Raw genomic sequence first — 17,211 nt, 5'->3', positions numbered from 1 at the left:
TCATCACAGGTAATAGCCCTAAACCAGGAAAATTCTGCATTTTACAAAGTATTTTAAATGAAACTGTTCTAAGGGTAACATTTAAGCTCAATTAGTTCACTTTATAAAGTCTGATAAGACACAACCTTTCTTGCCATTATGAAAGATATAAAAGTGTTTATCAATGCCATTATTAATAGCTGTAGCATTTAATCAGTACATGTTTACCCCTGTTTATCAAGAAAATATAAAGGTTTCTACACATTTCTCTTCTAATTGAAAGACATTATCCCAGTTCCACTCAGTTTGCATGTACTGTCAGTTTACAATACTAGAAAACCTTGCACTACCAAGATGACTTTGGAATCACACCTACAACACTCAGGAGCATGAAGTATGTAACTCTTGTGTCTAGGATGACTGAAAATACTTCTTCCTTCAAAGATACTTATAAAGGGAACCAGGAAAAACTATACCTGGAATTTATATAAGTGTGTAACAAGTATATTAGGAGCAGGATTCTGCATACAGTTGAGTGAGATATGTGCAGGAAGCAGTTTGATATAAAGTCATTGAATTCCAGTGTTTGCTAAAAGCTGGAAGCTTCGGTCAAGTGCAACTGACAGGAAAAATCAATATAACTTTTTACAGATTGTAGCAACTAGGCACAAAAGTGGAACCAAAGCTGCAGTTTGAACACAGCATCTCCCTTGCACAGTAAGATCTGTATACCTCTAAATCTGTGATCACATCCATTGACCCCTTCTTGTAGCACTACAGAGCAAGATTTACACTGCTCCAGAGCAGCCATTCAGCAGGTCACTCAGCATTTCTTTTCTAAAAGTTTTCAGTTGTCCTGATGTCAGCATCATCCTCCTCAAAACTTAGGCAACAAAAGCCATGTAATTCTCTTTTGCATATAGCCCATGACATGTTTTGCTAACACACCTCTTTTTTTATTCGTAGATAATATGGAAACAACTGGTGATCAAGCTGAATGGAACTATATTGAGAAAATATTCACACAAACACTGCACGACAGACTGCATACAGCTGGAATTACAATAGAAAAGGTTGTTCCAATCTAAGAAAACAGCAGGGACATACACAGGCACTACATGGAACAGGTGCTGTACTCTAAAGAAAGGGATGTGGGCAGCGTTTCATAACACGGATCGCAGTTCAACTGCAAGTACTACTGCTGGACCACTTCCCAGGCTGCAATTCTCCAGTTACATGCCAGAAGTGCTTCTGTCTGTCCTTGTACTCTTTGTCCTTGTCCCTGAACTCCTGAAGGCATCATGTCTTCCGACATTGTTCTGCTCACACACTACAAATGCCTGCTTCTGGCAAAGCACTACTCTGCTCTTCCACAAGAAAAGTCTTGTATTTGGTCTGTGGCCTTTCTTTGAAAATATAAGTAAAAACCAGTTACAACAGGCTACTCTGGGGATAAGAAGTTGTAATATTTGGCATTGTTTGTGTGGGGGAAAAAAATTCTCCTTTCCATTAATCTGTGACATTGCAAAAACTTTTCCCTACAATCATTAAGGAATACAGCATTGTATCACTATTCTAATACACAGAAAAGTATCTAGAAAGTTGGATTAGTGCTGCAGAAAGTAATAAAATTAATTTATTTGAAGACACAGTGTATTGTCCAAAGGAAGCTCTAAGCAGGAAACTTGTAGTGCATGATAAGTAAATCATAAATGCAACAGACACTAAAAATAACTGATACTTTATAGACTGTGCAAAATTGTACCTATATTTTTTATTTAAAAAGCCTATAATCACTTCACTGCGTAACCCCACAAAGTGCAGCCCACTAGCTTCTCTGGGAGAGAATTCTAAAGTAGTTCTTGTTATCTTTCTTTTAATGTGTACTCAATCTTTTCGTACAATCGTTTCTCAATTTCACTAAATTTGCTATATTTCATTCAGACTATTAAGAGAAACAATAAAACCATACCTCATATAAATAGTCTGTTGAGTGATACTTCAAAGCTGTAAACATCTTGTTTTGTGATGTTTTCAACATTTCAATTGTCTGGAAGACATACAGAATATGGATCAGTTAAAAACTTTTTATATAATCTCAAAATGTTAAAAGAGGAGGTTGAATGTCATGTTCAACATTAATAGCTTCATAATTTCTTGCACATGCACCATGGACTGAATTTCCTGTAGCAGAAGACTAAACAAAGCATTCAATATTCTTCCTCTGGAAGGATATAACAGACTAACTACAAACCATGAATATTTGATTTTTATCTGAAAGAACTGGGCTTTTGGGGTTTTTTTTTTGTGGTTTTGTTTTGTTTTGTATTGTTTGTTTGTTTCTGGTTTTAGCTATGCTTATTAGTGTTTATTTCTCAGAAAACCTCTAGAACCATTATAAGTGAATGCAGGCAATACAAATTATCTCCCTTAAGTAACAACTCTTAAATTAACTAAACTAACTCCCTTAAGTAATAACTTCTAAGTTAACTGAATCAGTTTCATTAATTCTTAAATAAACTGAATTTAACTCTTAAATTTACTGATTTTTTAATGGATTATAAATTAGTTTTTAAAGGCACTAATTCAACTGTCTAGACTATTAACTCCTCACTGCCTCATGTATTTGTGAGGGGACTTTCTCCCTGCTTCCAGTTTCACAAGAAAAAAGGAGATGTTGTATAGGCTAGCTGAGAGCACAAGGCCCTGATGGAACACCAGGTTTCTAAGTCAGTTGATGTTTCTGAGGGGAACCAGGAGAGAGGCAAAAAATATACAAGACCAGAGACACAGTGTGAATGCAAACCAGGAAATATTGTAGCTGGGATCCACACAAGGTAAGACAATACTTTTTCTCAAAAATAGGTAGAAGCCTCAAAGATAAAGTAAGATAATTACATCAAAAAGTGTATGATGTAATTGAATTTCAATCAAAATGAATTGTAGGACCATAAAGGAAGAAACCTGTGACAGAGGCAATCTTCATGTTTGCACCAGTAAGTATCATGACATAAGGCTAAAACTGCCTACCTAACAAATTTGGACATACCAATTACACAGGTATGGATGTAGTAGAATTGGAACCAATTCTATGGTGGAGGAAAAAGTAACTAGTTGAAAGGAGTCTGGGCAAAGAAAAGTAGTGCAGAAATAAAAAGAGCAATTCAGGCAAAGAAACAAATCAGCCAATAAGGTATATAAAATCTCATTGAGAACAAAGTAGAAGGGAACCTTTTGAAGGAAGGAGTGTGGATAGTTTGAAACAGTGGACCAAAATCACAAGATGTTAGAGAAAACCCTTTGGACAGCCTGCAGGACTCTACATCAGATTACATCCAACAGATTTGGTGTGGGAGAGTGGAGCAAGCAGGGATGGTTTGTAAAGAGGGATGGATCAGTGGACAGAACTGCACCTTAGCATAACTGATGTGTATTACTGACTAAAACTTCTTTATAACAATACAGACATGCAATAATTTAACTATTAGCTGTAGAATTGCAACTACTACTCCCAGTGATAAAATTTGAATCAATACACCTAGAAGAAGTTAACTGCTCAGTAGACACTCCACCACTAGTTCCTTAAGGGTGTGTCAACCAGTAAGCAACCAGAACACTGCATCCGGGTACTTTCCAACTTTCCAATTTAAAACTGAAAAAGTGGGATCTAGAAATACCAGTCTCTGAGCCTACACGGAAGTCTTCAAACTTTTTAAACGAAAACCGAGTATGACTCTGCTTCATTCTCCAAGGACTCGAGGCAACACTGTGTTCAGTAAACGAAATATGCTGGATGAGTTATTTCTGCCAGCATCAAATGTTTTTAAATCTACAGACAAGAACCCACCACGGTCACGCACCTCAGCCCCTCACGGCGTCACGACGGCCGCTCCCTCAGCTCCGCGGCGCCTTCGCCGCGCCCACTCGGGGCGGCGAACCCGGCCCTCTGATTGGCTGTCTCGCCGAGATGTCCCCGCTGAGGCGGCCAACCCGGCCCTCTGATTGGCTGTCTCGCCGAGATGTCACCGCTGAGGCGGCCAACCCGGCCCTCTGATTGGCTGTCTCGCCGAGCTGTCCCCTCTGACTGGCTGCCGCCGCTCCCCCCGCCCGCCCTTCCCTCAGGAGCGGACGTCCCTGAGGGCTGCCTGAACAAATGGCAGCGCTCGACAGTTAGCTATTAAGAAAGCTTACATGATTTTCAAAGCAGTAAATGCATAAATAAAACACTTAAGTAACTTCTTCTGTCCCCCCCGGTAGCAGCTTGCATGGGGGAAGAAGTTAAAAGGACGGGACCAGGTTAGTTTTTAAAGGGGTCATATCTGAACGACTAACCTGCTGCCTGTTACCTGGGGGAGCGTGTTGAACAAATTGTGTTTCTCAGAAGGCAGTTTAGTGTCAGATTGCTGCAATGCCCGGACTCTGACTTGTCCCTGGAATGACAAAAATTTCAGGAGTAGCTGTGCAAAGGCCCCGTTTCCCCTCCCCTACCTCACACCATCGACCTTACACACAACATCCCAGCCCAGAACTAGGCCAGGCAATTCTGCTTGCTGAAATGGCACCTTACTGTTGGCACCACAAAGCCATTTTATTGTCTGTCCATGCCTTTTCCAACTTTTACCATGGATGTGGATACCCACAGAGAACACATCTAAAGTGCAAAAACCCTTGGCAATGCTGCAGCAGGTGCGTTCAGCTATTTGGTATAATAGTTTGGGGAGTATGGAAAAATGCGTCTCCTCCAAGAACTCATTGCAGGTTCAGTTCCAGGTGAGGGTTGGTTTCTCTCCGGAAAACAAAATTTACACTTTTCATGCTGGTTCCAAGAATTCCATCGGTATTTGTACATTCCAGTGAGCGAACAAGTTAAAAAAAAAAAGTATGACAGATACTTTCTTTACTGCTATGAATGAATTGGGGTTTAATTTTTTTTTTTAACTCTGAGGGTGGGTTTAACTCAGTCATAGGCATATTACCAGTGTTTCCTAGCTGTTCATATGAAAAATGCAAATGCCAGTAATTTTTAGTTTTCTTGGTATTTGTATATTTATAGTATATTTATATTCCACTCTCTAAGAATCAGGAGATTAATTGTTAGGCCATTGCACAATACAGAACCAACTAACTTCCAGCTGAAATACTTCAGAAGTGATCCTTTCCAGTTGGAATATAGAGAAATGCATGTTTTACCCATGCTAAAACAATCCCACCCCATCCCCAGGAGAACGAGAAGCTGTTGGCAAAGGTTCATGCCCCTGGCAGAGAGGAAAGGTGAGGGGGTATTTGCCTGGTGTAGAAGCTCACTGCTACAGTGCCAGTGCACAGCCTGCAGCCTTCCTGGTGTTCAGACTCCACCCTGCATGCTTCCCACCGGGCTCACTCCCCGTCCTGGGATAAGCACTGCAAGATGATGGCTGGTGAGGCAGGGGACAGGCACTCTTGCTGCCCTGTGCCAAGGCATGTTGGTGCATCCCCTTATTTCCCTTCAGTTTCAGGATTAGTATTCATGACTTCAGGAGGGGTGTGAAGCTCCAGCTAAGCTCATGAGCCTGGATATGGATCAGCCCTGCCCAAAAAGCTGATGCAGTCTAGGGATGTGCTCCACATGTGGCAGCCTGTAGGGACACAGGGATGCTCTCAGGAGGGGAGACACTGGAGAGACCACCTCCTCCTCACCCTGTATGAGCAATGCATCCACAACCTCTCCTCTACCTGCCCAACTCCACCTCTGGCTTGGGTTTATCTCCTCAGGAGCAGCCCCTACTGCAGACACAAGCTTGCTGAGCTCTGTTCTTGGGGGACAGACTCAGGAGATCATGAGTGTCTCAGAGACAATGTGTGTCCTACCACCAGAGCAGGGCAAGGAGACTCAGCTCGATGAGAAATGGACTCTCCAAGACCAGGCAAGAGCTGCACCTGCTGTTAAAGGCTCTAATTCCCCTTCAGTTACCTAGAAACCATCTCAGAGCATCTGACTAAGCATCTGCCAGTAAGTAATGCCATAACACTGCAAGTGAAAACAAAGAACAAGTAGTTTTTTAAAAACTTGTGAATTAACGTAATGATAAAAGCAATAAAACCTTATACTGACTTTCATTTCAGAAAAAAAGTAACTGGAAAACATTATTAATAGGTATAAAAATGGTGACAAAAGAAAAATAGAAAACTTGATGAAACAGGACACATAGCTAATTTCTAGCTAGAGTGCATGTAAAATTAAGAAAAGTTGCCATATTCTTTCATAGTTTGTAGAAAAATGTACATCCATGTGTTGCAAATCCAGTAGTGCTTGTGGAAGAGGTTTTGTGAAAGGCTCCACTAGGGGCTGTCATTGTCACACATCTAGGTGAACAGTTTTCTCTTGCAAGAGCAAAGTGTGGGCAGAAAAATCCCACACTGAGAAAGAAGGGCTTCAGATCTCCAGGTATCTCCTTTCAAGAGGTCTTTGTATTAGCCTAAAGTCTGTCAAAAGGGAAAAATCTCATAAGGGAAATTTGGCTTTAGCAATAGCCCCTGAAATAAAAGGACAATGATTTCATGGAATTCTAATGTAGTTTCATTTTTGCTTTATTTGCTTGCTTTTGAGAGAAAATAAAAACTTTATGCTAATCAAATGATTATGCTGACACAGAAATTTTGCGAATTTATTTTTGTTTAACAGTTCACAAATACTGCAAATTATCATTCTATCTTCCTAGAAAAACCATGTATGTAAGTATGTGGTCATTGACATATGATTTGTGCATTGTTTTTCCAAATCGTCTTTCTTGAGGAGGAAGTATTAAGTAATATTTTTATCTTTTTTTCTTTCTTCCTTTTTTTTTTTTTTTTGTATGAAGAATGCTTCTGTCACATGTATCTCACTAAGCCCTGAAAGAAATTCAAGTAAGTATGTAATACCATTGTAATGGTATTACTTCTGAAACACATTTAGAAACCTTACCTTATACTAACCAGAGTAGGAATCAGAGTGAATGACACTAGGAGGTGACTCCAACCCATTTGCATGGTGGAGAAAACTCATTTAAAAGTAACCTTATGAAGATGTTTTTCATATGGTTCTTATATGAATCTTATGAAGATGTGCTAACCACAGACAACCCTGGAGACACATAAAAACTTAAGCGACATGAGTGAGATAATTTTTATTCTGTGATACGTTTAAGATTAGAGCTTTGTTATTGTTAATTTTAAAAATCGGTCTAAGATATTTTGCAGTGGGATAATGTATTATAATACTTTGCCAAAGGTATGCTAGCTGTAGAAATGTGGCGAAAGCATAAAGCATTACCTCGGAGAATACATACCTTTTGACTGAGACTTCGCATTTGAGCATCATTTCATTGAAAAGTACAAGGCAAAATAGCTATATTTGTTTCAGTGTTTCTCGGTGAAGTCACTTACCTGAGACAAGTGCAGCAATATTTGATGAATGCAAAAATTCCTGGGGTAGTTAGTTATGGTGACTCAAGTCTAAATTTGAACAGCAATAGCAGATCTGTTCTGCACAGGTAGGAAGCTTATGAAATTCTGGACCTTTCAGTGGCTATGTGTGTTTTTAATCACCAGGGAGACACAGACATTGTTTAACCCAGTGCATGGAGGAGTGCTGTGAATTTCATTGCTCAGACTGGGGAAGGACGTTACTCTTCCCCTTAGCTACCAAGCCTGTCTCTGAACTCAAATACATACAAAGTATGAAGTTGGGTGGATTGCTCCCAGCAGTCCTGGGTTGCATTTCTGGCCTAGAAACACCATCAAATACATACAAAGTATGAAGTTGGGTGGATTACTCCCAGCAGTCCTGGGTTGCATTTCTGGCCTAGAAACACCATTCTGCAGTGAGCATCTGCCATTAAAAAGCTCAACATCCATGCCTTCCTTACTGTTCTGTTATGCTGCCATTTCTGTCTCTGCTGTCTTCAAAGCAGCCTCTGAAACTTTTTCCAGGTTATAGCAAAATATATTCTGCCTAATGGAAATATATAATGCAAATATATAATGCTTGAGGGCAGCACCTCACATAGAGACACAAATCTGAAATACTGTCCTTCATTAAATACTGCAGCTCTCAGACTAGCATTAAGATGCCCTTAATGCTTAATTACACAATCCTTCACTGCATCTTCATCATTGCTGAGAAACTCTATATGTTTAACATTTCCTCTACAAGCTCAGTAGTAGCTTGCTCCCCTGTGATGTGTGAGTAGAGGATTCATGTCACGGGACTGTGTGATACCTGCACCAGAGTCACAGAATGGTTTGGGTTGGAAAAGGTACTTCTGCCAGCTTCAAATGTTTTTAAATCTACAGACAGGGACCAACCTTAAAAGATCGTCTAGTCCAGCCTCCCTGCCATGGGCATATCTGTCTTCTACTGTCTTCTTCTGCTCAAAGCCCTGTCCCACCTGGCCTTAAACACTTCAGGGATGGGACATCCACACCTGGAAAATAGCTTGTCTTTAACCCAAGCTGCCAGTAGAGGAAATGTGAAGGGTTGAAAAGAGAAAGGAGGCAACATGCTGACAGCAGAGTGACTGAAGAGGTTGAGGGTATGCCCCCACTACTGTGCGTTTTAGGAAGGTCTCACTACAGCACACAGCCAAGGCGAGAGGAGGAAAGCAAGGGATTGTATTTTGAGGCTTTACAACATTTGTGAATTATAGTAAGATTACAGTGCTGTGAAATACAGAGGTCCAGACTCAGGCAAGGCACATCTGCAATGTCATTAGTGATATACAAGTCAAACAGGAGTTATCTGAAACCAGATATTGTGTGTAGGTGGAGGAAACCAAACAGAAAACTGCAGAAGGAACAAAGATGAACACAGAATATGCGTGTGTTATTGTGTGATTCTCTTTATTGAAGACAGTTTTCCATGTCTCAGTATGGTTATTACACCAAGCCTCTCAGGCATTGTTTCATGCATGTTTTATGCACTTGCTAAGTACTTTGTAGTGGTTGTTAGTTTCTGTGAGCTCATTTGATGATGGATCTGAGGCATTTACATTTGTTTTTCTCCTGTGTATCCAGAACTGTGAAAATTTAGGTATTAATGAAATTCTCAATAAAAAGGACAACAATCGGGCTATTCATAATACTGAAATGGGGTTGCTGATAAGCTGCAGTTTTTTATTCTCTTGACTTCAGTAAGTATTTGTAAATAGCTTGAATAGTTCACTCCAGGATAGGTCTCTGGCTGACCAAAACTGCTCTAACATCTTGGGCAATCATCTTGAAAGTATCTTGAGATTTGGGCATGTAGAAGCTAAGTGCTTCAGCATCACAGTATTTATTTGCTAAAGTCACAGTATTTCTTTTTGATGTTGCTGTTTTTTTTAATTAATACCAGATTAACAAATTTTGAATAACAGAGTTGAAATTATAATTTGTTAAGTCAAATAATTAGTGATATATTTGTAGACTGAGGTAGCTGATAGAATGCTAAAGCAAATCTGTGATGCTAAGCTTATCAAGTGTTGAATTCTAATGTAAAGTTTAGTAAAAATCTATTTGCTTGAGTGACATATGCTTTTTTACTTATAAGGCTTACATATGGGTTAAAATATGGAGATCTCTTCTACTGAATATTTTTGCACATAAAATGAATAACAGTAGTAAATACACAGAACTATGATTTGTGTCTCCAAATGTCTTGACTTTGGCTAATGTTTAGCAATTTTTTACAATAGCACTTTTTACAGTAGCACCACGCAAACTACATTAATCAGGATATAAAACTGTCATAGAAACAAAGAGATGCTCACAGTGGTAGGAAGCATTATACCCCATGAGGTTTCATAAGTCTCCTGAAGAGGGAGAGTGCATTGTTGTAGCCTGTTCTTAATGGCTTTAATGACATTGATATGCACTAAATCATAGAGAAAAGAATATTTTTTTTTTCATGCAGGAATTACAGGAAGATATTTCTGATGTTAGAGTGAAAAACACAGGTGTACCTAGAAACTGTCTGAACTTTTTGGCTTTGCTAACTATGATGGGGCAGTTTTCCTGGATTAATGGGGTTTTCGGAGATTTTTGACAGTTTCTCCATATGCTTTCTTATCACAGTCAGACTCAACATCTTCTGGTCTCAGCTGAAATGAAGCCAAGTTGTTGACATTCTACATACTAAGTTTGACAGGTCATAGTATCTTCCAGGTCTGAAAGCCAGTTAACTATCAGATTAATGACAGGACTGTAGTTCAGATACCATCTCAGGAGTTTCTATTGTGCTTACAAATGGGACTTACAAATGGGAGGGCAGGGGAACAAGTCTGGGCATTGCATAATTCCATCTCTGCTGCTGGAAGGATAGCCTATTCTTTCTGTCAAGCACTTCAGGAAATAATGAGAAAAAAGGACAAAATTAAACTGGTCTTTCTTTCTGTCAAAGGAATCAGCAGCCCCCTGTGATTGTTAGAATGGAAGGCCTTGTATAAATACTCCTATCAGGAGAGTGTAAGGAAGTGAGAACGTGCAATGAAAAATTCTTTGTATATGATGTTAGTGTCCCAGTCTGTACTATAGTGGGCAGTGAGCAGGGGCTGACATCATGATCTCATGAGGACTAACAGCTGGTTGTGAATTCTTTTTATATAAGCTTACTGTTCCCTGAACACTTCCAGAATGTTAAGGTGTTGACAGATTCTTGGACCTTATAATCCAAAACAAATGCAGTTTTTTTGCAAGGTTGTGATATAATACATCAGGTAACACACTAATGGATATTTGGAATGATCTCAGGAACTGTGATGTCTGGTATAGGGTAGGGTCTCTAAAAATAGGCTCTAAAAGGTATGTTTTTTAAGAGCTAGAATGAGTACAGGTCTGCAATTAAGTATTTCAAGGCTTTGTAACAGCAGTGGTAACTCCAAGGAGAGCTCAGTTTTTCTAACTAGACCGCATCTTTGACATAATGATCAAGATCAGAATTTATCTGAATTTAGGAGATGTCAAGATGTCTGCCTTACAACTGTGCTGATAATATTCCTGCTGTAATTTTTAAATTATCCCTCAAACAGCTCATGGTGGTGAAAAGCAGCATTATGGTCAGAAAGCCTCACCTGGACCAATAATGACAGACATTTCTTTCCCCTTCACCTTTCACCATTCATTAGGTATTGCCATACCAACATGTATTATCTATTTATTCCCTCAGCAGATGCAATGAATATTGGTAGTGGTTGAAGGAGACATGAGACCAGACTGGGTGTAAAGGGGAAGGAAGCTACATTTAACATTTCAAAACATCTGTGAGTCCCTGGGCATTTTCACTTGGTTTCTCCATACTTTTGTCCTCTGTTTGGTTTCATCTTCCACATCTGGTGAATGACAGAAGGAGGCTTGTTTTGAACTGACATTAAAATGCCATAAAAGATTAACTACTGAAAAATGGTCATCCACTGTTTAGTGAAGTGTTGTATTGCTGACATTGTAAGCATTGTTGAGTAAAATATTTTCCAAATTGTGGCTTTTAGTAAATATTTTTAAGCACCAATGTATTCTCTTTATGATGATGGGTAAAACCTAGTGACAAGAGTTTGGTATTTTTTAAGGGGAAAACAAAAGAAATTATCACATAGAAAATAGATTCTCTTAGTACGTCATAGCAGGGATAGATTGTTTTAAAGAAAATGTCCAGTTATTCTAAAATATATGTTACTGATGGTAGCCACAAGATTTTATTAACAGTGTCTAATATACTCTTGGGACTGGCAATTTTGAGGATGTTAATTGCCCAAGAAACAGAGATAAAACTAAAGGCATGCAATGTGCTTTGCCTTATCTGTTAAGTGCCATCTTCTCACTTCTGATGCCAATTCTTATTCTTATACAAGCCTGACTTTGAGTAATGTATTGCGACAGAAAATACTTTCAGAATCATGGATCAAAGTGTCATAATTATTGCAAAATGTTTTTAAGTCAAGTTTCAGCTTGTGAATGTATTTGAACAAATTATGTGGTGTAGTGGGAAGGTAATTAATGTTCCGTAGTGGAGTTCATTCTTATTTTTGCTACAGTACATAAGGTCACATTTTTTATACCACAGAATTTAATTAAAGTGATGTTGCCTGGTTTCCTGCTGAAATATTAAATTTAATGTTAATAGCTAGAGGCTAGAGGGAAAGAGGAAAATGTAACTGGTGCAAATTCTCAGGGTCGTCAATGCAGTTGGAACAGTTTATATGCATAAACTGTCTGAATAGCATAAAATTACTTTGTTCTTAGGGAAAAGGTGAAAGAAACACAGCTTTGGAAGCTGTAGCAGTAGCAAAAAGTTCATATATGGCAATACCTGTCTGAAAGAGAGTTTGTCATGTGTCCCTAGTGCCACTGAACTGTGCTTACAGTACAACAGCATTTGCTTCTGTTTCACAAGAGTATTCCATCCCTGCTATGTATGTCATCTGAGCTTTTGTGCTGGGGGTGCCCTCAATCTGAGATGAATTTGTACACAGATATGTTTTAAGTGCCTTCATGTGTCCTCTTATTTATCCTTCTTCAGTTGTGTGTCAGTAGCAGTGTCTAAGCACATTTCTTCTACTCAACTGGAGACACCTGTACTGTTATTTGCATAGTGGGGTCATTTTTGTGTTGACAGAAAGTCAGCAGGAGAAAGCAACTTTAGCTAGTAGGCTTCATCTCTAATTCCTGCTAATACTCCTAACTCCTGTCCTAGGCCTACAATAACTCACACTACTGTGCATTTTTTTGCTCAGGAAGGTCTAAACATCAAAGTTCATAAAGGAAGAGACTTAAAAATCAAACACCCTTTCCTTAAACTGAAGATCAGAAAAGTACCAAGACTTGGACCCTCACAGCATGCCATCTAATCCCATTCCATTCCATACACTTCCTGATGCCCATCCATTCCATTCATCATGTATAGTTTCCTTGTAATGCTGCACAGCAATGTTAAATTATAAAACTAGTAAGTTATTTGAATAAGAAAGCTTCTTGCACTGCATGATTTGTAATGTACAGGTGTAAGAATGATACAGTCACGTAAGAAGTGTTTGCATAACACAGGTGATGTTACACTTCCAGAGCCTAATTGCATGTTCCATCAGTACTGCAGGGAGGACAGGAGCATAGTTACAAGACTCTTTGACATATTGTCTTCTGCAATGTTGATATGTCATGTTATGCTTTTGATGCCGTACTCACTGTTTCAAAGATATTTCAAAGCTGTCAGATTTCCCATGTAACTAATATGACATTGGTTATAGCTTTTGCATGGCATTGGAAAATTAGGGAACATTTTCATAATGTGTGTTTGTGGACTAAGAGGAAGTCCAGCTAAACTTTCAGTTCAGCCAGCTCTCCCTACCTGAGCAGGTTGACAAGAGCAGAGAATTACCACTAGAGAGAACTCCTGAATAGCAAAAGTATAAAACTGAAATTTCTGTTCAGAGATGCAAACTTAACAATGTTTAATTTGTGTTTTCGTAAACTAAACAGAGAGAAGCAAGATAAAAGTCCATATAAAGATATTTCTGATGTGTTTGTTGCCCTTATGAGTTTATCTAACATGAAGTAAACAAGAAAGAATAAATCTTTGGTACTTCAAATGACAGAAAAAAAAGTAAAAACTTCAAGCTGTTTTAAATAAGCTGCGCCCCATGCCAGTGTCCTGTTTTGTATTGTAGTATTCTGAAACTATGGTGTCCTTTTCAAGAATGTGTAACAGTTAAGAGGTATTCCTTGATTATTCATTAATACCAGACACAGCCAAGGAAACTTCTGTGTTAAGATGTGCCATAGACTGAAATGAATGGGCAACACCACAGTTTGAAGCAATTTTCTCTGGTTTTGTTTTGGTTTTGGTTTGGTTTGGTTTAGTTTGGTTGGGATTTTTTTTTTTTGCTATTTTTTTTTTTTTTAATTTGAACTTCATTTGCACTATAATAATAATTTATCTAACTTTTATTTGAGGAAAACTTCTTGATCTTTATTATTCTTAAAACTGTCCTGTAAGACAGTAGTTTGTGAAGGGAGCCAAACAGTTCCTTCTGTTCTTTGGGGTGGATTGTTACACCCTTGAAGCACCTGTAACTTAAAATGTCTTTTGGGAAGCTCAACACTTTTATAAAAGCTACAAGAACAAGACTGAGCAACAAAGTAATCCCATTTACAATTTCTTTTGGCAGGCATCCAGAGCAAAGAAGCACTTCATAGCTCACAGATTACACAGAACACAGGAACACAGGGGGAACACAGAGTCTTTGTTTTTGCTGGGAAAAACAAACCAGCAAAGATTTTCTTCAGTTTTGAGAGTCATTTTCTAAGGGTAGCTGTGTCCCTACTTGCAGCTGGTGTTGGAGATGCTGAAATATAAGAGAGGAAAGATAAAATTCACTCTTAAAAATAAGTCAGCTACTTCATCCTCAACTTCACGTCATCTGTCATTGTGTTTTGTGCATTCTTACATTGATCAAGCAATTTCTTTTTTTTTTTTTTTTTTTTTTTTTTTTTTTTTTTTTTGCTAAGATGAACATTGTTGCTGACTGATAATTGTTCTGGTAGTTGGAAGATATGTGTATAACCCAGGGCAGTATTATGCTGCACTGGGAATGTAGATTTCATGAGTGAGTTAGCTTTGGCTTCAAATGTGCTTATAAGCAAATCAGGGTTTGATTTAGTCAGGATCAGTAATATATGAGATGTATTTACTCAGTAGGATCTTTTTGAAAGAAAGAAAAATTTTTAATATTACAAAACTCTATGTTGTGACTCAGCTCCCAGTGATTCATACTCTACGCTAATATTTCATTTAGTTTTCACATCCTGAGGATCTGGGTCTTGAGATGACATTTTTACATGGCTGTAAGATTTATCACAGTGCAGGATAAAGATAAACTCATTTGTTTCTTTGCCTTGGCCTGCCAAAATCCACTCCCACCTACTCAGTACTTAGCTATGTGGAACTTGTTGATAAGAAACCTCACCCCTGATTTTGTGGCTAGTCCTGTGTAATTCTTTTATTGTCACAGTGAAAAGATAAAAGAATCCATCCCAAAGAGATTGCAGTTTAGGTCAGATATGATTGAAAAAGATAACAAGAAAATGGAAACAGGAGGAATGATTACAAGTGAAAGGTAATAGGCACCTTTCTCACTAGTATGCATATATTAAGCCCATTGATATCATTAATGAACACTGTTTGCAGATGCACATTATGTCTCATAAATTCATGCTGAATGGTGTTGCAATACATGTGCAGTTTGACAGGAGACTGCTCAGGAGTTAGCAGGACTGGCTAATCTTGGAAATGTACCCAGCAATGAGATGCTGTGATTTTGAGGAGGCATTGCCTAAATCAGGAAAAGAAGGAAGTTTTAGAAAATGTGTCAGACAAAACAGAGAAATAAAAGGAATCATAAATCTGAAATCCCCATCTATGATATTTAAATATGTATGACACATGTTTAAAACACATGTTACCAAAAAGAAATGTCCATAACACCAGAAAGCTACCCAGTCTATCATAAGAATCAGTATAAGGGAATCTAAGGATGAGAAGGTTTCTCTGACACTGTAGCAGAATTAAATCTGTAGCAGCCAATAATCCTCAATTGAACAGCTCTTGAATGTAGCAGTATGATAAAGCTTACTTTGTGCCAGGTCTCTTTCATGCAAAAATGTTATTATTTGACCTCCACTCACAAAGGGATCACTGCATGTTGACAGCAAGTCTTTCCAGTACAATAAGTAAGAGCAGACCAAAATGTGCTTCACAGAGAGTGTTGGCACACTGTGTTTCACAATTGTGCAATCCATGTGTGCCATCAGCATGCCTGGAATAGTCAGTTAATTTTGTCATGGACTGTACATATGTACAAAGCCATGACTTTGGCTTGCAGAGTGCTTACCCAGGCCCTGTTCTCTAAAGGACTATAAAGAGTACCTATAAAGATGAAGGATTACAGAAGTCACTGTGGGAAACAGATAAGTGAATTTGAGTTTAACCCCTTCTTATTGAATTATTTCCTTCACTGTTGTAAGAGAACAAAGTTGGAAGGGAAGAGGGCAGGACTCAGCTCCCCTGCTAAGACTGGGCTGTGAAGGGCACTTGTCTTGTAGCAGCACATCATTGCCTCAGGCTTTTTCAAGGACAATGCTGCTGGTCATGCTAGGGCTTGTCCTGTTGGTGTGATGAGGTTTTCAGGCAGTAGGATGTCCCACTGAGCCAAGACAACTGGAGATTTCCTGGAGGACTGGGAAATTCAGAGCATGAAATTTGCTCACTGTCTTAAACACTTGCAAGGTTTGTCATCCCAGCTGCTGTTGCTAGTGAGCAACACACAAAAGAAGGCTCAACGTGAGTGGCTGTGAGAACACACATTCATGCAGCTGTATGGGGCAGCTGGTTTTAACATGTGGCTAAATTGTGGGAATATCTTAGAAACTTACTAAGCCTTATAGCACACAACTTTCTTTAAAGATGGTGACAGTTATTTCATCACTAATTCACTCATACCTAACATAAAAGCTAGGAAAGATATTCCAGGATTTTTCTTTCTAGGAAATTTTGGGGACATTGATTATTCCTTTATTAATATATTTAATAAAATTTTATTAGATATAATATTAGTTAGCATACATTTTCAGAGTGTTGCAGCACATACACTATGCAGCCTTAGACCTGTTAGGGGGTAATGTTGCTGTCCTGTAAGGGCTTGTCCTGTGTGTGAGGGTCCTGAGGTTTTGGGATAGTATGGTCACGCTGAGCCAAGTCAGTGTCTGTTTAATATGTATTACACTAAGGGCAAAATAATTAGTGAAGTTTTGCTGATACCTAAACCTAAAACAAATGCACCTGACAGGAATTCTTTCTAGTTTTCCTATGGGGTTCTTTCACTGAATGTCACAAATATCTTCTGCAGTTGTAAGGCTGAGAAGGTAGACATTGCTATGAGACAAAGCTTCTCTCATCAGCTTGGAGGCATCCATAAGTATGTCCTTTTGCCTTTTTACATGAGATTGTAATGGAGTAGCTTTTTCCACCAACTGGAGTGGTTTACATGGGTACCAGTGCAAACATGAACTGCATTTTTCCCATGTCCTCAAAATGCAGTGAAGCCTTGTGAACTAATTACTTTGATGACATATGCCCAGATGATCCAACAGAATATTACCTTCCACCTGCAAAAAAAAGTATAAAATCAGCTGATTGTTCCAGTCAAACCTTAGAACAATCATCCCAGATTATAAATCTGCTGATGAGGT

At 38.7% G+C, this 17,211-nt stretch overlaps 1 protein-coding gene across 7 annotated transcripts in view; it reads right to left on the bottom strand.

Annotated features, from left to right (window-relative positions):
* Window positions 1–17,211, bottom strand: part of SHOC1 (shortage in chiasmata 1) — a 94,524-nt gene that overhangs the window by 46,393 nt on the left and 30,920 nt on the right. For 2 of the 7 annotated variants that reach the window (XM_085567226.1, XM_085567227.1), the window contains 2 exons: window positions 4,312–17,127; window positions 1,952–2,029 (listed from right to left, as the gene is read on the bottom strand). In XM_085567226.1, the coding sequence (XP_085423352.1) occupies window positions 1,952–2,020 (69 nt within the window). In that variant the 5' untranslated portion in view covers window positions 2,021–2,029; window positions 4,312–17,127. The other 5 variants (XM_085567228.1, XM_085567231.1, XM_085567225.1 and 2 more) reach the window with 3 other exon arrangements.

This window comes from Lonchura striata, chromosome Z (assembly GCF_050655825.1).
Source record: "Lonchura striata isolate lonStrDom1 chromosome Z, ASM5065582v1, whole genome shotgun sequence".
Lineage (NCBI taxonomy): Eukaryota > Metazoa > Chordata > Aves > Passeriformes > Estrildidae > Lonchura > Lonchura striata.
The sequence above is the reverse complement of the archived record's forward strand: the minus strand, read 5'-3'. Positions and strand labels throughout refer to the sequence as shown.